The 24,199-nt window shown below is 47.8% G+C and overlaps 1 protein-coding gene across 3 annotated transcripts in view; it reads left to right on the forward strand.

Annotated features, from left to right (window-relative positions):
- The window catches only part of LOC136110097 (S-adenosyl-L-methionine-dependent tRNA 4-demethylwyosine synthase TYW1-like), a 108,407-nt gene that overhangs the window by 78,565 nt on the left and 5,643 nt on the right, over positions 1-24,199 (forward strand). For all 3 annotated transcript variants that reach the window (XM_065853287.2, XM_071816833.1, XM_071816832.1), the window contains 2 exons: positions 2,609-2,719; positions 16,139-16,306. In XM_065853287.2, coding sequence (XP_065709359.1) covers positions 2,609-2,719; positions 16,139-16,306 — 279 coding nt within the window. The remainder of the gene's footprint in view (positions 1-2,608; positions 2,720-16,138; positions 16,307-24,199) is intronic.

Here is a 24,199-nt window from a genome sequence, read left to right on the forward strand (position 1 = left end):
GAAGCATCAAGAACAGTGATGGAGCGAGTTTGGGTTGGAAAATACCATCAGGATCATGGAGTCCACCCATAACCCACCCCTGGCACTGCCCCATGTCCTGAGAACCTCATGTCCGTCTGTCCAACCCTCCAGGGATGGTGACTCCAGCACTGCCCTGGGCAGCCTGTTCCAATGCCCCACAGCCTTTTGGGGAAGAAATTGTTCCCCACATCCAACCTCAACCTCCCCTGGCGCAACTTGAGTTCGTTTCCTCTGCTCCTGGTGCTTGTTACCCCTCAAGGCCGGACTGGATGGTGGACGCCCCACTGTGGTGATTGCACTGGGAACACGGCCTCCCAGTCTCTGGGTTTGGATCAGCCCTTGGCAGGGCCGGGTATTAAAAATACAGTTTTTATTTACTGTATCTTGCAGCTGCCCATGTCTGTTTACCACTGCGAGCTGACCTTTGGGGAGACATTTCTGGATTAATTGGGTGTCTGATCACTTCAGGCGATTGGCAGGTCTGCATGTATTGGAATTTTTCCTCTCGTTAGATATTTTCCTGCTGGTTTCTTCTTTCTCTGTTATATGGCAAAGGACGCAGGTTTTTTTTTCTTGTATCAGTTCCTCCATTGTTTTTCCCTTTAATTAACTGTTGGTTTCATACTTGCCTGTTGTCTCTGGGCCTAAACCCTTCTTTGGACTGTTCATTCAAATCATAAGAGCTGTACTTTCTTGTTCTTAACTATGTGCTTAAGTTACATGTACAGCAGAGGCTGCATAATTTAGTTATTGTCATATTTGGCCTTCAATTATTGTTCAATAATTCTTAAAGTTATTCTGCAGGGACTGTTTATAAAAGAAGCTTCACCTCTAACTTATTTTCTTAAAACTCTGACTATTTGTAGGTGTCAAATCCTCGCTTGTGTTTATCCCCTGGCTCATTTTGCGGGTTTACCTGGTGCTTTGGGTTCCCAACAATTTCTGCCTGTGTTTGGTTCAGTTCTCTGTACCTAAATACCCTAAAATCCTGGCCCTTGCTCTGCTGGGATAACACCGGGAGGAGAAAGATGCTCCTTGTATTTATTTGTTTGTCTTTTAGTTATTTGTTAGTAAATAATCTGGAAAGTTTCCATAGCAAAGTGGTATAGAAAGTAACTTTTTTGCCCCTATGAAAAATACGTGTTGGTTTAGGTAAGTGATGTTTTCATTTTGATACAGAGGACAGAATTATGTGGCATGTAGATCAGAGGCTCTGAAGAAGTAAAACGTGGCTGGATGGAGGATTTGTCCTGGGAAATACTGGTTTTATTTGGGAAGTAGAATAGTATGAACTCTTTAACAGCCTTGGACTGGGGATCTGTCTGAGGTTTAGCAATGGCAAGTTCAGTTCTGCAGCTGATCTCGTTCTTAGCTTGTCCTGCTGGGTGAAAAAGTGTGTTATAAGAAAGAAAAATAATAATAACTAGTAATTATTATTAATCATAAATGGTGTGTGTGCACATGGCACTGAAGGTTGGGTGAGCTTGTGGGCATGTCATAGGTAATGGAGGATTCCAGCTCAGCCTGAGCCTAAGCCTGGGCTTTGTGGAGCAGAACTTGGTTCCAGCCCTGGGATTCAACCCTGGATTTGTTAACCAGAGCGAAAGAGCCCCGCAAACTGGTGCTTTTGTCACATTTTGCAATGTGCCAAGGAAAGAAAACGAGTTAATAAAAAAAAAAAATATGGTGGAAGATTGCTCTATACATAAATTGCAGAGATAAGTCAAATAAAACAGTGGCAGATGAAGGGAAGGAGAGGGGGAAGCGAGCAGATGCGAGCGGTGAGGCTGGATTTGTTGGTGGCCAAGTGCTTCTATTGACAGTACAAGTCCTTTTGTCACCAGTTCCTACTTTGGTGAGCGGCTCCTGGAAGGAAAATCAGAATAACCCCAAGGACAGATGCCCTGGGTGCTGCCGTGCACAGGAACGGGCCAGGTCTGGGTGACGAGGGGGCAGTGCTGCTCTTGTTAACACCATCTCTGTTCCTAATGGTTTGTACCATGGTTTTCATCAGGCAAGGTCATAATTTGCAGTGTTTCTCGGTTGTGATTTTAATCATCACTTTATGCTTCCCATAAAAAGTTCTGCATAACCCACCCCAGTGGATCTCTGTGATGTTGTACCCGATGTGCTGGAAGAGTTTACACGGGGCAGACGATGGTCTGTCCTTGTTTGTCCCATCCAAAAGTCACCGATGCCAGATGATCCAGCTGGAGGAAATAAAACTATCTGTATAGCAACTAATGGTGAGATTTTATGCCCAGGGAAGTGAATTAGAGAGAGAAAATTCATGATTATTTTCCCATTAAGTTAAAGCTCCTGTGAAAACACAAGATGTCTGGGATATACAGAGGGAAGATGAGTTTTGTGCGGCAGGAGGCGGCTCAGCTCACAGATGCTGCGGAGCAGCTTTCTTGAGAGAACGAGTGAGGTGGCTCCTGGTTCGAGTCTGGTTTATTTTAGCCCCCAGGTTCTTGGAGTTCATAATGATTGTTTTCCTCCCTATTTGAAGCTGTATGCAAGACTGGAACCTCTTCCCTGGGTCAGAATGCATTGCTAATGTGATTTTTTTTTCCCCTTATTTCAGCAACAGCGCACTGTTTATAGGCTGACACTGGTGAAAGCCTGGAATGTGGATGAACTCAAAGCCTACGCTGACCTGATATCCCTCGGTAAACCCGACTTCATTGAGGTCAAGGTGAGCTGGTTTTTTCCATCAGTATTTCACTTTTTTCCTCCTGCATCCCACTCCCCACTACAGTTTTAAACTTACATGAGTAGATGCAACTTGCATAAGTAAAAAGCCTTTTATGAGGACATAACAAGGTGGATAGATTATGGCAAAGCAGTGGATGTGGTCTGTCTTGATTTCAGTAAAGCAAGTTTGCTGGTGACACCAAGCTGGGAGGAGTGGCTGACACTGGAAGCTGTGCTGCCATCCAGAGACCTGGACAGACTGGAGAGTTGGGCAGGGAAACATTTAATGAAATAGAACAAGGGCAAGTGTAGAGTCTTGAATCTGGGCAGGAACAACCCCAGGTTCCAGTATAGGTTGGGGAACGAGCTGTTGGAGAGCAGTGTAAGGGAAAGGGACCTGGGGGTCCTGGGGACAGCAGGGTGACCATGAGCCAGCACTGGGCCCTTGTGGCCAGGAAGGCCAATGGTACCTGGGGTGGGTTAGAAGGGGGTGGTCAGTAGGTCAGAGAGGTTCTCCTGCCCCTCTGCTCTGCCCTGGGGAGACCACACCTGGAATATTGTGTCCAGTTGTGGCCCCTCAGCTCCAGAAGGACAGGGAACTGTTGGAGAGAGTCCAGCGCAACCACCAAGGTGCTGAAGGGAGTGGAGCATCTCCTGTGTGAGGAAAGGCTGAGGGAGCTAGGGCTCTGGAGCTGGAGGAGACTGAGGGGGGACTCATTAATGTTTACAGATATATAAAGGGTGAGTGTCAGGAGGATGGAGCCAGGCTCTTCTGGGTGACAACCAGTGACAGGACAAGAAGCAGTGGGTGCAAACTGGAACACAGAGGGTTCCACTTAAAAATGAGAAGAAACTTGTTCCTGGTGAGGGTGGCAGAGCCTGGCCCAGGCTGCCCAGGGAGGTTGTGGAGTCTCCTTCTCTGCAGACATTCAAACCCGCCTGGACCCCTTCCTGTGGAACCTCAGCTGGGTGTTCCTGCTCCATGGGGGGATTGCACTGGATGAGCTTTCCAGGTCCCTTCCAACCCCTCACATTCTGGGATTCTGTGTGTGAATGCCTCAAAAAATTTCTGTGATTCATAAGGAACTTACCTCTTGCTTTTAAAATTAGACAACCAGGTTTTTAATTTCTCATGTGTGTTTGGAGTATCTTCAGTGTTAACACAAGGTTTGTACCAGTTGCTAGCAATATCTACCCAACAGAATTGTAACCTTCTGGTCTTTTTTGTATTTCTTACGTAAACAGAAACCAATAAATAGATATTCCTTCTTTTATGTCAACCAACATTTTAAACAGAATATTCTGGGACAAACTGGCAGTTTTTGGTATTATGTTATTCTTTCCATTCTGAAATTCTGCTGGTTGAAAATGTGATAATGTCTGTATTCCTGACATGGTATTTGTCAGGCTGTGCAAAACAGGGGGAAATATTAATATTACCCCGTGTGACTGGACGAGCTGCTAACAGGAGCATGTGTGATACAGCAGGGCAGGAGCTGCTTTATCATGGGGTTAATCAACTTACTATAAAGAATGAAAAAAAGGCACATTACGAAGTGTATTATAAAGAATCACTGTCAGCATTTTCATCCAGCAGCTCCGTTGCAGACCAACATTTACATTGGGTCTGTATTTTTACAGCTCTGTTACTTCTGGACTTTTCTTTCTCCTTTTTTTTCCTCACTTTTCTTTGTCGTTGTTGTTTTCTTAACCTTGATTTACTGCTGCTTTAAAGAAAGAACCCGGAGTTTGTTGCAATTTCCTTATGAAACACAACCCGAAGGTTTTGATATTGTTGATATTGAGAGGTCTCTTTCTCTCTCTACGTGCTGCTCGAGCTGATAGCTTAATACAAAATAAGATTTTTTGAGCATGGTTTGGGGAAAAAACCCTCAGTTTTACAATGTGTATGAGGCTGGTTTACATTCCTCATCCCACCTTGCATCTCCCAACTCTTTTACTAATACACGATCCAGCGTGCAAGGGGAACAGAGCTGAGTGTGGACTCTGAGGCTGTCACCGAACGTGCTGCTCCGGCTGCTCTGTTGTGTGTAGCGACTTTAATTAGGAAAATGAATTAGCTGTGATTTAATCAAGATTTCGGAGCACAGATTCCCCCCCGAGCACCCTCCGGGGTGAACATCTGTCTGCTCCAAGGCGGGGGCTGCTGTTCCCTTGGCCTGGGGAAGGGTTCAGCCTTGTGGTTGTTGTTTCCCAGCAGTGGGAGCTCAGCTCTCCCAGCAGCTCTTCCCCTGCAAAATTATGCCCCAGACAGCCAGGGAAATAGTTAAGAAAAGACATGGTGACGGAGATATTCCTGAGGTGGTCCTAGATGTATTCCTGATGCTCTTGTAGCTAGGACAGGCTCCTGTCCACGCTGCTTTAATGGAAAATTGTTTTCACTCTGGGCACTTCACAGTGCTTCTCAGATCTCAAGCAGCAAGGACTTTCTCCAAGGAAGGGACATAGACTGAGCGCGTTGCCATGTTGGGCCCTTGAGGCCAAGAAAGGCCTTGAGGTGCTGGAGCGAGTTGAGGGAAGGGAACGGAGCTGGTGAGGGGCTGGAGCACAAGTGTGATGGGAGCGGCTGAGGAACCTGGGGGGTTCAGCTGGAGAACAGGAGCTGAGGGGAGACCTTCTGATCTCTGAACTGCCTGAAAGGAGCTTGGAGCCAGGGGGGTCGGGCTCTGCTCCCCAGGAACAACAGAATAGTTTGGGTTGGAGGGACCTTCCCAGCTCCCCCAGTGCCCCCCCTGCCATGAGCAGGGACATCTTCACCAGCTCAGGTTGCTCAGAGCCCCGTCCAGCCTGGCCTGGGATGTCTCCAGGGATGGTTCATCTACCACCTCTCTGGGCAACCTGGGCCAGGCTCTCACCACCCTTATCATATCAAGTGATAAGACAAACAGAAATGGCCTCAAGTTGCGCCAGGGGAGGGTGAGGTTGGATGTGGGGAACAATTTCTTCCCCAAAGGGCTGTGGGGCATTGGAACAGGCTGCCCAGGGCAGTGCTGGAGTCACCATCCCTGGAGGCTTGGACAGACGGACATGAGGTTCTCAGGACATGGGGCAGTGCCAGGGGTGGGTTGATGATTGGACTCCATGATCTTGGGGATCTTCTCCAACCAGATTAATTCTGTGACTGTTGGTGAGCTGGTGAGCCCCCTGCACTGCTGGAGATGTTTATGTTGATGCTGTCCCTACACTCAGACCCTTTGCCCAAGGTCTGACCTAGCTAAATTAGTAGGTTACCCTTCTTCTGATGGCTGCTGTGGTGGTTTCAGAGGCATCCAAGCTCTGCTGTTGAGCAAACTGGGGTCGAGAATTCTTCCAGGTGCTTTGTTGTGCCTGTGGGGTAAGGCAAAAAGATCTGTGGTCTCTGTGCCTGTGATGTTTGACTGCTCTGGAATAAAAGGTGAGCAAATCTCAGTGAAGGAGAACAGCAGAAGGGGCTGTATCGTAACCCCCAAAACCTGGGGGTTTGGGACTGTGCAGACAAAAGCAGAGTGATCATATAGATATAATCCCACAGCGTTCAAAGTGATGCTTGATATAATAATATATAAAGTCAGGAGTTAAACTGGGACCCAAAGGAAGCCGAGCAGGTTGAGGTGAGTTCAGATCTATTAACAGCAGTTGTTATTCCTCTCCATTCACTCCATGTAATGATCCACGCTCAGCCAAAAACTCCAGCTGGGGTAAGACCCTGGTAAGACCAGGTCCCACTCACAGCAAATAAACAAAAAAAAGTACAAGAAAACTGCAAAGCATCTTCCAGAAAATGAGGCTCATCTCAGTAGGATTTCCTGCTTAAATACTTGAGGTACATGACGTTCATTTAAAATGAATGTAGCTAATCCCCTGTTGCTCCGGAGAGGCTCACAGGGTAGAGTGGATAAAGATTTATTCTTGCAGGGCTTGATACTTGTTCTCATTTACATGAGTATCCTACAGCGGTGTAACTCTGTGGGACCCTATTCTCTTATTTAAGCCAATAGAAATTAGCATTGATTACCCTTGTGTAAAACCCAACTCAGGGAAGAATCAATCTTGGTTATTAAATACACATCAGTTTTATTTGCCAAACTCTGTTTTAGTGCCATAATATCACTGTCACAGTTGTACAAAGTTGGTTGTTATACTTCAGATCTGGAGCGTGTGACTCAGCTTTTTGCAATATCACCCTCTTTTTGTTTTAAAGCCAGATGCTGTGTCTGTGCAGTATTTTGCCATTTATATTCCTTCTTAATCCGGAAGGGCAAAAGGATTTTGAGGCGAAATGTGAGTCCTGAGGAACTGAAACGTGTGTGAGTGGAGTGTGCGCAGGGTCACGTTCCTGGGAAGCCAGGGGGGGCACAGAGACCCCGGATGGACCTTTGGTCATTGCAAACAGGGCACGGAGCTGCGGGGCACGTTTGGTGGCCGTGTCCTCCCTGCACTGTCAGTGACTTTAATGTTGTGCGTGTGCAAGTGTGCACGTGATAGAAGAGAAACACAGAATCGTTTTGGTTGAAAGATAGCCCCAAGATAATTGAGTCCAGCTATAACCCACCCATGGCACTGACCCATGTCCCGGAGAGAAAAGGAGTGTCAGGAGGATGGAGCCAGGCTCTTCTTGGTGACAGCCAGTGATAGGACAAGGGGTAGTTGGTTCAAACTGGAACACCGGAGGTTCCACTTGAATATGAGAAGAAACTTCTTCCTGGTGAGGGTGGCAGAGCCTGGCCCAGGCTGCCCAGGGAGGTTGTGGAGTCTCCTTCTCTGCAGACATTCAAACCCGCCTGGACACCTTCCTGTGGAACCTCAGCTGGGTGTTCCTGCTCCGTGGGGGGATTGCACTGGATGAGCTTTCCAGGGCCCTTCCAGTCCCTCACATTCTGGGATTCTGTGTGAGAACCTCATCTCCTTCTGTCCAGCCCTCCAGGGATGGTGACTCCAGCACTGCCCTGGGCAGCCTGTTCCAATGCCCCACAGCCCTTTGGGGAAGAAATTGTTCCCCCCATCCAACCTCAACCTCCCCTGGCGCAACTTGAGGCCGTTTCCTCTGCTCCTGGCGCTTGTTCCTGGGGAGCAGAGCCCGACCCCCCCTGGCTCCAAGCTCCTTTCAGGCAGTTCAGAGATCAGAAGGTCTCCCCTCAGCTCCTGTTCTCCAGCTGAACCCCCCAGGTCCCTCAGCCGCTCCCATCACACTTGTGCTCCAGCCCTTCACCAGCTCTGTTCCCTTTTCTCAACTCGCTCCAGCACCTCTGCAAGCTCAAGTGCTCAGCCTTGCACACCTGGCTTTGCATTTCAGATCTTCTGCAATGCTGAGGTGAGATCTGGTTGTCATGGTCAGAGCTGCAGGTGGAACGACACCCCTGGGGCTGTGGTTGTGTTGCTCAAGTGAATCTTCACCCTGCAGCTGTCGAAAGCAGCGCAGGTCCCTGCCAGAGCAGAGCCTTGCTGCTTCTCTCCATCCATTTTAATTTAAGGACAGAGTATAAAAACCCTGCCTGCTTTGTCTTTTGTGTGAGGGCCGTTCACCCCATGGTGCTCTCTGGGGACAGGACTTGAGCACAGATGGGTCGTGGCTCTGCCAGAATTTCCTGGAGCTTTCATGAAATCACTTTTGGGGTGCCTGAATGCACTTGGCCCTGAGGATCATCCCGTGGCTCCGGCGCAGCATCCTCGTGCTGAGCTGGTGTTGGTGGGTGTGCTCGGTGCCCGCAGAGCTCAGGACCATGTTCTGGGGCTGCAGCTCCCACCCTTGGCATCTTGAGCTTTGCTATGAAATTAAAATGAGCAAGTGAATGCCTGGAAGAAAAAAACAGAGGGAAGTATCTGTCCCAGTCTGCTCAGTCTTGTCATATTAAACAGTAAAGACTATTTAAGTGCTTAAAATAATGAGGAAAATGAACCCTGCTTTAATGAGTTTTTAATTGCATGCAGCAAGAGGCGATTGCCCCCACCTGTCAAAGGCTCTTCAGAGTCTTGCTGCTGTTCCAGGCTGCGTTCAGATGGAGAGAAGGTGAAGTTAAGAAAGAAAAATCTCCCGTCCTAGCACCTGCTATAAAATCCAAACAATGTCTAATTTCCATACCTGAAAAAAAAAATATAATTTAAAAATTGACCACTTAATGTCCTCCAAACTGTGAGTGAAGGCTCCAAGGAGAAGACACGAGGTGCGGATGTCCAAAGCTGCTCCAGATGTTATCAGTGTCCTGGTGACGGGAGGGACCCAGCTTGTCATTTCTGTTGATCCAGCTAAAGGTTACGAGTTACTCTTAGATGTGTCTGAGGAGCTGGGCTTGACACCAAAGGGTTTTTTTCATGCTGTGAGTACATAGTAAAGCTCGATAACAAGTTTCATTGTAAACAGAGGGGAATGATTGAACTCTGACTTTTCAAGTGCCCCTGCCACGCGGTTTTATTGAAAAGTCACTCTTTCATCCCAGCCTGTGGTCTGATACAAATGCATTTCTGAAATTGAGAAGGGATTTTTGCGGTGCAGCACTGGGCTTGGCTGCAAGTTCAAGCCTGATGAAAATCCAAGCTAAAATCAGTTATTCTCATCTATTTTTTTTGGTGTTTCAGTAGAGGTTAGTATCTTAAATAAGCAGGAAGCACACGGCGTGGAAATTATATTGGGTTTGTGAGGCTTTTTTCACAGAATCCCAGAATGTGAGGGGTTGAAGGGCCCTGGAAAGCTCATCCAGTGCAATCCCCCCATGGAGCAGGAACACCCAGCTGAGGTTCCACAGGAAGGTGTCCAGGCGGGTTTGAATGTCTGCAGAGAAGGAGACTCCACAACCTCCCTGGGCAGCCTGGGCCAGGCTCTGACACCCTCACCAGGAAGAAGTTTCTTCTCATATTTAAGTGGAACCTCCTGTGTTCCAGTTTGCACCCATTGCCCCTTGTCCTGTCACTGGTTGTCACCCAGAAGAGCCTGGCTCCATCCTCCTGACACTCCCCCTTTCCATATTGATCCCCATGAATGAGTCCCCCCTCAGTGTCCTCTTCTCCAGCTCCAGAGCCCCAGCTCCCTCAGCCTTTCCTCCCACGGGAGATGCTCCGCTCCCTTCAGCATCTTTGTTGTCCTAAGCAACAAAACTTCAACAAAGGGAAGCTGTAGAAAATAAAGAGTGTATGGAGATGGTTGTGTGCAATGTCTGAGTGTGTCTGAGCTCAGCTGTCTCATATCACCATTGTCCATGGCTCCGGTGCTGCAGGAGCAGGGCTGGTGCGTAGACGAGGTTCTCAGGGACACGGGGCAGTGCTGGGGTGGGTTGTGGTTGTACTCGATGAACTTGAGGGTCTTTTCCAACCCAAATGATTCTACAGTTCTCTTCTGTGCAGCTGGGGCAACTGAGGCAGGGTGGCAGCGGGTCACAGCACAGCAGGTCGCTGCCTGGAAATTCATGTCCTGCCTTCCAGCTGAAGCTTTTTCTACTCCTCCTGCCTCCCCCTGTGCAATGGGGACATGAGGAGCAGGGGGGAGTGATTGAACATGATTTAAAGGTGGCCATTTCTCTATTGATAATCTATATGGCTTGTTTGGAAGAGCTGGAATGAAAATGCCTTCAGCATTTAGCTGTTACAGGAGAAGTTCCTTTGCCTTCACGGTTTATGGGCGGCCCTAACTGCAATGCAATTAAATTAAACAGTATTTCCTAAAAATGAAACAAACCATTTCAGAACAAATATGAGGCCTTGGTGCTTATTTTAAAAATGTTCTTTAAGCTTCAGTTATTGTTTGCTGCTACTCTTATCTGCATTCATGCTGAATAACGCTATAGGTAAAAGGCAAGTTAAGTGTATTCACGAGGTGTTAATATCAATACGTGTGGTGTGTCCGAAGAGCTGGTGTTAAATATCAGGGTTGTGCTGTGGAACTGCCCATCTCCATTCCTGCTTTTCGGATTTAACTGGCACAAATAAACCCCATGTCCTTTGTTAAATCAACTTGAAAGCAATTATTAAAAACAACCGACGAGCCCAAGTGCGCTCCAGCGAGGAGCAGGCGAGCTTTTGAGAGCTTGTGTATATAATTTGGATAATGCCGCTGCTTGGATCATAAGCATTTTTATTGCAGAGAGCTCAATCTATCAACATGTCATTTGGGGTTTTTTCTTCTTGTCTCGGGTCAGGGCTGCCCCAGCTCTCCAACAGTGGCCCTGTCACTCAGCTCAGCTGACACTTTGTTCTTCTGTTAATTCACACAAACCTCAATTAAGCACATTTATAATTTGTGGGCTGGGAGTTAAGAAAATTCTCTTGTTCCATAATTAAGTTGGGAAGCCTGGAGTTGTGGAGCTGAGAAACAAAGCGCTGCCGTCTTTAGCTCCCCAGAAACTGCCCTGTGGACTGAAACGGTGGCTCGGGATCCGTACCAGGGTAACAGGAACGGCTGAGACACTTTGCAAGAGGCTTCTGCGTTTCGAGGTATTTGGCCAAATGCATGGCATGATTAGGATGCTAAAAGCACCCTCATTAAACACTAATTAAGAGGCAGCATCATTGATGTTGCTGCTGCAGGGAAGTTGGTGTAAGAGTTTACGGTTGTAGAGTAGAATGGTTTCCTTTTTTAATATTTGATGTCTTAATAACTGTCTCTATGTATTACTGAAAAATATGACCACCCTAATCAACCATTCACGTTCTTCAAGTGGTATCAGCGCTGTTAATTAACTCAGGTTTTAAGTTGGGGAGGTTGAAAGCTGCTGTGCTTTCACTCACTGTGCTGCTAAGCTGATTTTCATTGATTTGTGCTCGTGGATTAATCAGCTATCTGAGCACTTAGTTATTCCATTTGCTGCTGTGCTTTCTTTGCTTGTAAATGATATCTTTGAAGTTTATTAAGAAAATGAGTCATGTTGTAGTTTCTGAAGAATTTTCCCCCTGTGTAGCCACACGTTTTTCATGCTGCTCAAACCATAATCTGTATAATGAACGCAGGGAAAATATTGCTATATGGGGCTGCATCTATATGGCCGAGCTGGGGAAATACATATCCTATTATCTGCATGGTTGGCTGCTCTAATCTAAGAACGTTTAAAATCTTTTTCCGATTTTCAGAGCCGAGCTAAAACTATTAATGTACTCCCCATTGAACAGTCCCCGGCTCGGCCGCGGTTGTGCTCGTCAACCTGTTTCCGCACCGGTGTGAGTTATGGCGCACGGCTCTAAGATCCTTTGCTCGGGCAGATTAATAGCAGAGGTCCCTCATAAGTTTACCAGCGAGAAAGTAATTGCTTCCAAAACTCATACAGTTTCTAATTAGCATGAATCTGTTTCTTTTGTAGCTCTATTTAAGCACGGTGTGGTTCGCCTTGCTCTGATTTTAAGCGTTGGCAAAGGATGTTGTCTCTGTTTATTGCTGGATGTGACGGGTTCAGCTTTAATGGAGCTGAGTTAGGTCTTGGAGGTAGAACATTGGCCAGGACCAGGTGCTGTAAACAGCGTAGAGGCAAATGCTGTTTAAAAAAAGGAGAAATGTTCTTCACAGTGGAAAAACATGCAAACGCAAAACATAATCATCCATAGGGTTGTGTGCGCTCTGTTTTAAAGAGCCCTGCTCGGTGGGGTTTTGTGGCTGGAATAAAATTGCTCAGCCAAAGAGCAAAGGTGATGAAAACACCTGGAGAGGTACGAAGGAGTTGGACTTTTGTCTGGAGGAAAAGCCGAGTTTCTTGTGTGAGCTTTGTCCTTTTGGGTGCTGGGGGGTTAGTGACCTGTGTTGTGATACCACCGGTTAAACCAGCTGTGTGAGCCTTTAATGAGTTTTATCTGGAAAGAAAGAAATAAGCAAAAATAAATCTTAGTAAGCTACATACTGCTGAGCTAATTTATGAGAGTTTTACTACTGTAATTAAAGAAGGAGCAAAGCAATACTGAAATCAAGGCCATGGCTAAGACTAAGTTGGTAATTGAGGAGGTTCAAGTGATCAGATCTCCAGATTAAGAGCAGCTGATCTCAAAATGGTGAGTCTGAAGTTGGATGGAGTCGGGTGTGTGAGAACGTGAGGGGTTGTGTTCACTGACCAGTGATGGTTGCAGGGGTGGATATAGCTGTGACCAGGGGACATCAGCTTCTCGTGTCAGTAAATCACCCAAACCAGCAGCGCTGGAGTCTCAGCTTTGTGTAGGGAACAGCAGGAACTTGTGAACTTGTGTCCCCCTCCAACGCTCTTTCGTTTGGTCCCTTTGCTGTATTGGGTGGTTGGGAAGGGAGCTGGAGTGAAAACCAGATATCCTGAAGACAAGACGGACCTTGAGGTGCTGGAGTGAGTTGAGAGAAGGGAACGGAGCTGGTGAGGGGCTGGAGCACAAGTGTGATGGGAGCGGCTGAGGGACCTGGGGGGTTCAGCTGGAGAACAGGAGCTGAGGGGAGACCTCCTGATCTCTGAACTGCCTGAAAGGAGCTTGGAGCCAGGGGGGTCGGGCTCTGCTCCCCAGGAACAAGCGCCAGGAGCAGAGGAAACGGCCTCAAGTTGCACCAGGGGAGGTTGAGGTTGGATGTGGGGAACAATTTCTTCCCCAAAGGGCTGTGGGGCGTTGGAACAGGCTGCCCAGGGCAGTGCTGGAGTCACCAGCCCTGGAGGGTTGGACAGACGGACATGAGGTTCTCAGGACATGGGGCAGTGCCAGGGGTGGGTTATGGGTGGACTTGATGATCTTGAGGGTCTTTTCCAACCAAAATGATTCTATGATCTCTTCTGACTTAATACAATTAAATCTGAGATGCAAGTGTCTTTTGCACAATGCCACTTCTAAATTAGTGACCGACCAGTTTTGAGCTTCCAGAAAATGACCGGAAAAGCTCTTTCTCCAAAGACTCGTTCGCACCCGTGAGCTGCAGAGCTTTGCCAACCCACGAGCAGCTTCTCCCCACGCACTGCCCGAGGATGCTCATCCTGCTCCTACACCCCACCTCACAGACTAGTGATTTTTTTTAGTTGCCAGCATTATGTGACCTCTACTTGTGATAAATCAGGGCAGCTCAGGAGCGATGGTGCCGGCCTTTGCATCAGGTGGAAGATCCGCAATCAGCGCAAATCAATCCTATTAGCAAATCCCTCTGTTTCCTGTGGATGTTTTCTCGGGGCGATGATTTCAGCTCTCAGCATTTCACAAAGCAGCGCGGACTCTTCGTGGGGTGGTAGGATTATAGAAATTCCTCAATTGTTCTGGTGGCCTTTGACCAAAACAACACAAGCTGCTTTTTCATGTCATCAAGTCAATTCAACTTGTCACTAAACAATAAAAGTTACTCTACGACACCAGCTTAAGGCTGGATTTTCACCCTCCCTCTGCATGACGCACTCAGAGATGGAGCTCTTTTCCGAACAGCTCTCAGTATTCACTGAATTAATTTAAGCAAAAGACAGAGTGAGATGAGCTAGGGGGAGTTTTTACAAATGCTTTTATGTTTCTGGGTGTTTGCTCGTGTGCTCAGCCCTGAGGAATAAGCTGTGTGTTTACTGACTGTTTGCACTGGCTTTACTGTGCCGATGCTGGTTTTGCATCTAGCTCATGGCCCTCCATATGCGGGAGGGATACTGAGCAGTTTGGACAAACGCCCCTAAGCTCTTATTTTGTTTGATGTTAATAAGGGTCTGGAGCACTGAATATCCATCCAGCAGCCACTGTAGCCATCTATTATCAGTGAGGGGGGTTTTAACTGATTACGCTCTTTAAGCTTTCAAGAACCATACACTTTGCACACGCACAGAGGAGAAGGAAAGGCGTTCAAATGAAATCTGCTGTTACTGAGTTCCAGCTGCTGTTCTTTTACTCAGAATCTCCAATATCCGTATCCATAGCGCCAGGGTACGGTTCCTGGGCCTCATTGTGTGGGCACCACGGGGAAGGTGGCAAATGGGTTTCAGGGTGCAGGGACTTCTTTGCGTCTTGATTGCCCAGGTGGTCTCGATCTGGGGCAGTTATCATCTGCAGGTGAAAGAGGTGGCTTTAATTAACTTGTAATTAAATTGGACAGCTGGAAGCAGGGAGAGCCAGTGCTGTACGGGCACAAGTGGTGAGGAGAAGGTGTCAGGTGTTTTTACAAGGGGCTGGGATGGGATTTGTGTGGATACGAAAGGACGGCAGCAGGAATCGCATCCCTGGCTTGAAGGGGACAGGTCCTTCCCTCTGCGGCACATAGGACACTTATCTCTACAAGTGTCACCCTCACTTGTTGTGTTGGTTTGTCCAGATTTTCTTCCAGCCATGTCGTGTGTGAGGATGAAGTGACCTTCTCAAAGGTCCTGTGGTAGCTCAGGAGCATCCTCCATTCAGATGCTTTTAAAGGGGCTTCCCAGGATAAAGGGAAGCGGTAGAGTTGCCCAGGGCAGTGGTGGAGTCACCATCCCTGGAGAGGTTTAAAAGGCGTTTAGACGAGGTTCTCAGGGACATGGGTTAGTGGTGGAGTTCAGTTATGGTTGGACTCGATGACCCTGAGGGTCTCTTCCAACCAAAATGATTCTACTGCTGGAGAAGCCTGGGGACAGCAGTTTGGTGCCTACACTGAGGGCTACACCAATATTTTTATGCCATCCCCAAATTTGTTGCCTTTCTGTAAGCTACAGTGTGAAGGGAGGGCAAAACACACCATTTTTGTGTTTGGTGTGGCCAATATCCTCGCACTTCCCTGAACGTGTGAAGGATTGTGAAGGAACAACCCCAGGTTCCAGTATAAGTTGGGGAACGAGCTGTTGAAGAGCAGTGTAGGGGAAAGGGACCTGGGAGTCCTGGGGACAGCAGGGTGACCATGAGCCAGCACTGGGCCCTTGTGGCCAGGAAGGCCAGTGGTACCTGGGGTGGGTTAGAAGGGGGTGGTCAGTAGGTCAGAGAGGTTCTCCTGCCCCTCTACTCTGCCCTGGGGAGACCACACCTGGAATATTGTGTCCAGTTGTGGGCCCTCAGTTCCAGAAGGACAGGAAACTGCTGGAGAGAGTCCAGCGCAGCCACCAAGATGCTGAAGGGAGTGGAGCATCTCCCGTGTGAGGAAAGGCTGAGGGAGCTGGGGCTCTGGAGCTGGAGAAGAGGAGACTGAGGGGGGACTCATTCATGGGGATCAATATGGAACGGGTGAATTTCAGGAGGATGGAGCCAGGCTCTTTTGGTGACAACCAATGATAGGACAAGGGGCCATGGGTGCAAACTGGAACACAAAAGGTTCCACTTAAATTTGAGAAGAAACTTCTTGATGGTGAGGGTGGCAGAGCCTGGCCCAGGCTGCCCAGGGAGGTTGTGGAGTCTCCTTCTGTGCAGACATTCAAACCCGCCTGGACACCTTCCTGTGGAACCTCAGCTGGGTGTTCCTGCTCCATGGGGGGATTGCACTGGATGAGCTTTCCAGGTCCCTTCTAACCCCTCACATTCTGGGATTCTGTGTTTCTGTGATCGAGCTGACAGTGCCGGTCTCCACGTTTCTCCGCAGGGTGTGACGTACTGCGGCGAAAGCTCGGCCAGCAACCTCACCATGGCCAACGTCCCCTGGCACGAGGAGGTTGTGCGCTTCGTCCAGGACCTGGCCGACCTCATCCCTGACTACGAGATCGCCTGCGAGCACCAACACTCCAACTGTCTCCTGATAGCCCACAAAAAGGTGAGACTGCGCCGGGGAGGGACACCAGGCACTGGATCTTCTCTTTGGAGATGTTGCACAGTTGCTTTGTTCCAAATGCGTTCTCTCTAGAGTTGGCTGGATGCTTTTTGGGGGAAAAAATGTATTGCAGAGCGCTGTGGGGTGGTTACTGAAGCAGCTGCAGGTTGTGATAACTCAGCCTTTCTGTGGCAATCCCAGCAAGACGTGCTTAACGACTCCAGGAGGAGGCGGGTGCAGCGTCTCCTGGGCTTTGTCCCTCTTGCTTTGCGTTTTGAGAAAGAAGAACAAGTTTTGTTTAGGCGCATTAGCTGGTTTTGTCTTGCTTCTAGATTTTCATGATGGTTTTCAGTGGCACAGACAGCTCGGTAAGGAATTTACTCCAGAATAGGCTTGGGGGTGTTTTTCCTCTTGTTGACCTTTGCTATACCCACCAGAACTGCAGACATCCTTCCCCTCAATCAGAGTTAATGTATTTTTCTTCCTTCAGAGAAACAATTTTGGTAAAAGACATTGCTATGTGGATGTGAGCAGAGGATGCTTTCCTTGTGAACTGGAGCTGCCTTCCTCCAAAACTGCTTTGCAGGACAAATGAAGCAGCTGGGACAATTAACCACGTTCTCCATCCTGAGGATGGAGGAGAGGTGGCTCAGCAGCCTGTGTGCGTGTAAAATGTTGTGTTTGGAGTTTGGGTTCCTTCATAAACACCATCCACACAGTCTGGAATACAAGTGATATGCCAAAAAGGAAAAAATAAATTAAAAGATGGCAGGATATGAAAAATCTCAAGTACAATTTGGCTTTGTGAGGTTCAAAAAAGCTTAACAGAAAGATAATAAAAATGTATAATAATGGGCTAGCTGGGAAACTGATGGAGCAGCTACTTATGATGCTAATTGGGATGGTTTTGCTCTTTGCATGTTCTTCGCTTGCGTTTGCTGAAGTCACGAGCGCTCTTGTGTCCCGTGCTTGAACAGGAGCTGCTGTGAGTGGTGCTGGGCTTTCCACACCGGGCGGTTCGCAGTGCGCGTGGGGAACAACTGGTTAAATTCACTACTTCCAAAATATCGCAACATTTTAAATCCGTGTTTGATTAGAATCTCATCATCAAAAACTGCGCCCTTACAAACCTGCGGTTTCTTTTGCAATTCCCAGTTTTATGGGCACAGCTCTAAAGGAGCAGAGAACACGGTACCTGCTGCTCTTTGTGTTTTAACTTACCTTAAAGTTGCTTTATTTACAGTCTTAGTCTTGGTTGTTGCCACTGGCAACTGTGCCTGTGCAAATCCCTGAATGCAGAATATTCTAAGGTGAAGGGCCCAGGGAAAGAAAGGAACCAAATTGCCCCCTAAATTATTGAAGCATAATTTAAACAACACCATTAGTAACAAGAATAGATTGATACCAGCCCAGGAGGAATTCAACAGCTGCTTTGCTTTCCAAAACCATTAGGAGAGGGCGTCTTTGGGAAACAATCTCTGCTCGGTACTAAAATAACTAATAAAAAATAAATTTATTTCTATTACGTTTAATTCAGAATTTCAGGCTCCAGTGGAGAATAAAATTTGTCAGTGTCTATTATTTGCAGAAAACCCGTGTGCTGGGAGCAATCAAACCACAGTGAGTAATTGCAAAATCAAAGGTGTCTTTAAAAAGTTAAGGAGCTGCAGGAAGACGGTAATAAAAATCGTTAGGGAATGTGATTTATTTCACTGTGTTCTTCCAGGTCTGAGTTTTGAGGTGTTCAAACAACACTCACATTAATAATTTTAGATGCCAATATTGAAATGCCAGTCTGAATAAGTCTGGAAGTGCCAGGGGAATAACGTGTTTTGCTTGTAGCCTCTGCTCCTTGATTTATGGAGAATCACTGATTGGCACTTGCCTACTTGATAAGTAATAGTCCAGGACTTGGCCTCTGAAGTCTCTTAAGGCCGGGGATTTAAGCGGAAAAAGGGGGTTTTAGGTAGAGGAAAACCACAATTTGTATGTCTGAGGTTGTTTTCTCAGGAAATCAAGAGGTGATTTTTTCTTGCTGACCAGGTGCGGGTTCTCTGCAGTTCCAGGCGCTCGTGAACCCGTCAGTACCCGTTGGGATGTGCTGAGCTTCACCTCTGAGACCTTTGGATCTGGCACTACCTGAACAGAGCTTAACAAGCCTCATAAACTTCCAGCCTTACAGCAAAATGTTTGTTTTCCAGTTACCCTTCACAGTGCCATAAAAAAATCACACAGAGAAGCCTGTGCCTTGCTCACCATGACCTGAAAACGTATCGGTTACTGGTATTTCCACTTGTTTTGGACCAACTGAGTATCAGCTGCTTTAAACCTAAAGGATGAGGGGGACAGGCAGGGCTGGGCTGGGCTCCCATGGGGGATGTCTCTTCTGCATCCCCCTACGTGCTGGTTTCCATCGCTCCTCGAGAGCCGTTTTGGCTCCATCCTCTTCGATTCTTTTCTTCAGCAATAGTGCTCAATTCTTGAGTGATTATATTTGCGTTGTAGCAAATCCTATAAGCGCCGTGGTACAAAAAGTCTAATTTATTACAGCACTTTTGAACTAATTGGCTGAGATATTGAGACAGCAGCAACTTTATAATTTAACGGTTAATTCGAGTAACCTTTTCCAGAGAGGGACCTTAGGCAGCTGCTTTTCCTGGGTTGTAACAATAAACGTATCCTCAAGACAACCGTAACAAGTGCCTGGGAAGGGGGAATGTGCTGCAGCTGCCTCGCAGCCAAGATTTTGCTTTGAATGAGAGTTAACATCTTGGTAATTTCTAGAATAAAACCCTCCGCTCCACTTTGTTGGATTTGCTTTACACGTGTTTACCACCCGCTCTGTTTTGTTGAAACACCTGCCTGCCACTTATCTCCTGTTAGTTCATTTAAATATCTACCTTGCTCTTGCAAGTGCGTTGTTTCCCAGCCCTGTTCTCCCTGTTGTTTTACAGCTGCGAATTTCCTGTTGCTGCAATTTGTATCGGCTGCTGCTCGGGAGTTTTGCTGCTCGATCTGCTCCGCAGCAGCTCTACCAGCACGTGTGAGCATCCCTGCATCAGCCTGGCGGTGCTGGGATTGATTTTCATGTTAATTAGCTGTGTGTAGCACAGGGAATAGTCCTGCAGTCCCGTCCATCTTTGCTGTGTTCAGAGATCTCAGTTTACAGGGTGATATGATGGCTGGAGGGCTCGGAAAAGTGTCGTCGTCGTCCATTATTACCCTAATAAATGAATAAGTCTGATTTCCACAAGCAGAACCTGGATGCAGATGTTTCCTCGTCATGTGCATACAGTTCTGTGTCACAGAATTATAGAATCATAGAATGTCCTGAGTTGGAAGGGACCCACAAGGATCATAGAGTACAACTATCTGTATCCTGGCCCTCCCTTGGACACTCTGAAGAGCAGAGAGGCCCTGCAGAGGGACCAGGACAAACTGCAGAGCTGGGCAGTCACCAACCACATGAAGTTCAACAAGAGCAAGTGCCGGATCCTGCACCTGAGCCAACCCCGGCTGTACAGACAGACTGGGGGACGAGCTGCTGGAGAGCAGCTCCACAGAGAGGGATCGGGGGTTCTGGTGGACGGCAAGTTGAACGTGAGCCACCAGTGTCCCTGGAGCCAAGAGGGCCCCGTGTCCTGGTGCACCCAGCACAGCACGGCCAGCCGGTCAGGGAGGGGGTTGTCCCGCTCTGCTCTGCGCTGAGGCGGCCTCACCTGCAGCATCCACTGTGTGCAGGGCTGGGGACACAGGAGAAAAGGAGACAAAGCTACTGCAGAGTGTCCAGAGGAGGCTGCGAAGCTGGTGAAGGTTTGGAGGGGAAGCCGGATGAGCAGCGGCTGAAGTCCCTGGGTTTGCTCAGCTGGAGCAGAGCAGACTGAGGGCAGAGCTCATGGGCTGCAGGTTCCTCAGCAGGAGCAGGAGGGGCAGGGCTGAGCTCTTCTCTGTGACAGTGACAGAGCCCAGGGAACGGCAGAAGATGTGCCAGGGAGGGTCAGTGGGACATGAGGAAAAGGTTCTGCACCCAGAGGTGCTGGACACTGAACAGGCTCCCAGGGAGGTGTCACGGCCCCAACCTGACAGTGTTCAAGAAGAGACTGGACAGCGTCCTCAGACACACGGGGTGACCTGTGGGGTGTCCTGTGCAGGGACACGAGCTGGACTCCATGATCCTTCTGGGTGTTTCCAACTCAGGACGTTCTATGATTCTGTTTCCCAGCTGGATGTGGTCCAGGTGAGCTCTGTGTTCTCCAGGGTGAGTGTGGTGTCCCCTGCACTCATGAATGAGCCACAAAGCGACCCAAGGCAGCTGCTTTTAGGAAGCTCCCTGTAATAATTTTATCTTTTCCAGGGCCAAAATGCAGTGCTTAGGGTACACAGGGTACCACTGAATAGGAGTCATGGGTACTTTGAACTGAAATGAGTTGGGGGGAGATGAGAATGTGGCCAAAGGTGCTCATTGCTCTCCATCAGTCTTCCCAGGAAAGGTGGAATCGGCCTTTTCCTTCCCACCTGGGTTTCCAGCATCACCCGTGTCTGCACCGCGGGGCTCAGGAGGGACCCGAGGGCTCCACGTGCGTCCTGGCTGCGCTCGCGGAGGCTCGAGAGGTCGGGTGAAAGGCGCTGAAGTTGTTCCATGCTGAGCAATTCATCTATATTTAGGGAGGAAAAGGAAGCACTTAACTACCAGCTGCAGATCCACTAACAAGGGTTATATCAGAGAAAAATAGTCCGTCGCGTTTTATTTCCTTCCTGCCTTCAAACATCACTTGCAGAGCACACGCCGTCCTTGCGATCCAGATCCAGAATTGGGACCGCTTTCTCTGCCTGCTCGCCCATCAGTCACCCTGTCCCTGTGACAAAATCACAGTGCAAGGGCATAAATCAAACCTGGGTTTGCTGCTTCATGCTATAATGTCTCCCAATAGGTGCAATGTCCGTTTTTCTGTGTAAACGCAGGGGGTTCCCCAGCTGAGGATGAGGTGTCTCAGTAGCCAAAAAAACACCTTAGTGCAGGTGTGAGCACGAAACGTTACGTTTCCTGAGGATTTTATTTCCTTTCCGTTTTCTCCTTCCAAACAGGAAGGCGGCTCTGGGCTTGATCTGTTGGTTATTAAAAGAAGATCACAGTTATCCCCTTTTTATCCGTTGGAATTAAAACTGTCTGCATGTAGCCCTGATTTAATTGGCAGATGAGATGTTCTGTTCCGCCGTGGGTAAGAATTAAAAAAGAACAAAAAAAATCTCTCAGCAATAATGAATCTTTTCTTTAGAACAACTCAAGCAAGATTCGCTGGAATAGGCGGAAGGCAGCGCGTTGCGGAGGAGCCATCCGAGGCGCTCGGGTCACCTTCGTGTTGCTTCGCTGGTGCCTTTTTGTTTCACTTTTGGAGAACATGCCAGCGGATCCCATTTCCAGACATTCTAGATGCCAGATTTGGAAGGTCTTTCATCTCCTTTAATGTGTCTCATTGCTAATGAGCAGTGATTTAGGTCACTGAATGTATAACTATTAATACGAGGCTGCTTTTTGTTTCCATCTAAAATTGATGGAAACTGTCAGTGCTGTTAATTGTTCATAGGCGCTGTCTGTGGGGTTGTTGGGGGTTTCACAGCTGGGTTATTCCCAGGACTCGCTGTTCCTCCGCGGATCGTGGTTTAACCCCAAGGACTTGCCCGGTGTTCTGTTCCGTGGATTATTGCCCTGGATTGCACACATTTGTAACTTAATAACCAGCTTAATCTTAATTTCTTCCCCTTAAAGTCTGAGGTTACAACGGGTAGTTAAAGTTTTGTAGCTTTTTCACAAGCAATATGACCCTGTTTAGATAAATTAATTGACAATATTTCTTCTTTTCCTCAGTAACTCCAGTTCAGTTGCTTCCACTATCGAACAAAGGAAGCCTTAAATAATTGTGAGCCTTAATTAGATGAGAAATTGTGTGTAATAATTCAATGAATTATTTGATTGGAGAGCTTCTTAGTAGCAGGTGGCGAAAATAGTCACAGCAGTTGTGTAATTTAAGTGCTTTGCACTCCCGTTATATATGATCTGTTTTAATAATAACCTGTGGGAAAGTGCAAGAGCCGGTTTGCTTATTGCTCTGACGGGCTGTCTTCAGGTTGAAATGAAGGAACTCAAGGCTGGAGCCGTAGAGATCGTTTTTCCAGCTGCCTTTTTGATGTTGCACCCAGAAAAGTGGTTGACAGTGGAGAGCAGCACAAGAAAACCAGGAGCTGGGAGCTGCTGAACTACAAATCTGAAGGGGGAACTGATCCCCAGGTGGCACGTTTGACATGTCCTGTTTCAGGTAGCAGCAGAATTAAACATTACTAAGCCAAGTGCCCTTGGGAGGTGATGTGGAGCCGGAAGATGTGACTTTATTTTTCAGAAGGGGGATTGTAAAGGTAAAACTCACCGGTCAGCCATGGTGAGAGCGGGATGAACTTCCCCATCGCGGCTTCTTGCTGGGCTCGGCTGCTGGGGTGTTTTAATCCCTGCTGCTGCCAGAGCCCAGCTGCACCGTCTAGACAGTGCTGTCTGTCCGGGATAGAAAATCCAGATGTTTGTTACCCCACCGAACACGTGGACGTGGTTCACAGCGCCGTTGTCCGTCAGCTTTGTGCTGTGGCAGAGCTGGGCTGCACGCGTGTCCCCCGGTCCCTGCGGTGACCATGGAAATGTCCGAGGAAATAAAAGGGATGACGAGTGTTCGACTCCTGCACGGCCAGAGTAAAAAGTAGCTGGGATGGATTTATTTCTGTATTCTGAGATTTATCACTGGAGTTTGATGAGGCTTGCAGGGTTTTGGTGTGGGATTGTTGCAGCTGTTGCCAGAGGTGCTAAGGAAGAACAGTTCTGCTATGGTCTTTTTTTTCTCAAGATACTCTTAATGTGAAAGTGTGTGGGTGTGGGATGGGTGCTCTTCAGTGGCCGCGTGGGCCCTGAGTTCACTCCACCTGAGATCCACAGTCTGCACAGGCAGGAAAACCTGAAAGCAAGTGTTTGAGGTTCAGGAGCGCAGACGTGTAACCGTGGAATTAAAGCAAATAAACCTGCTGGAGGCCTGTGTGCGAAGTCACACTCCATCTCCCCAGAACAAAGCTGTTCCTCCATAGTGAAAGAGTATGTTTAAGCTCGGCAAAGAAAGTGTTTTAAAGAAAACCCCTGCAAAACAGATTGAGGGTCTCCTGGCTGCTTCTCCAAAGAGAATTCAAAGATACGTTGTTTTCTCAAGCAGTATAAATGGAGTGTAGTAGTGGTTTGGGTGGTTTTTTTAAATCCCTCTGTGTGTTTAAATGCTCAGTGTAACGTTTGCAGGCTCTGAGTGCGTTACTTCCCTTAAAAGTCTTTGTACATTACATGATTTTGGTATTTTTATTTTTGGGAAAGCAAACCCCTGCCTGCCATGGGCTCTCCCTGCCCCCTGTGCGTCGCTGCACCGGTTCCTGTGCTTCCCTGCGCTGCTTTATCTGCTGGATTTACTTGTTTTTTGGTGTGGTCTTTACACATAAACCTGCTGTATTTAACCATTAAACCCCGTGCATCTGCCTGGGGAAGAAGCCGTGTGTTGGACGACTAAATCTTCGCATCCTTGAGCAATTTAAGAGTGGCTGTTGCGACACCCAAAGCTCTGCGTTCTCTGCTCCTCAGGGGTGCTGCCTTGCGATAGCCACTACTATTTAGTCCTTTCCTGGAAATACATTATATATTTTTGGTACAGAAAGACCAGAGTGAATGGATGACGAGGAGTCTTCTCATTTCAGTGTGTTTTTCTGTGAAGAAAACACAACACGTTAGGACAAACTAATTGATTTTTGGCTGGCTTCCGTTTTCTCAGTGTTAGAGTTTCTTCTCTGCCTCTCTTCTATATTTTATCCCTTCATATAAAC

Source organism: Patagioenas fasciata, chromosome 19 (genome assembly GCF_037038585.1).
Source record: "Patagioenas fasciata isolate bPatFas1 chromosome 19, bPatFas1.hap1, whole genome shotgun sequence".
Classification (NCBI taxonomy): Eukaryota; Metazoa; Chordata; class Aves; order Columbiformes; family Columbidae; genus Patagioenas; species Patagioenas fasciata.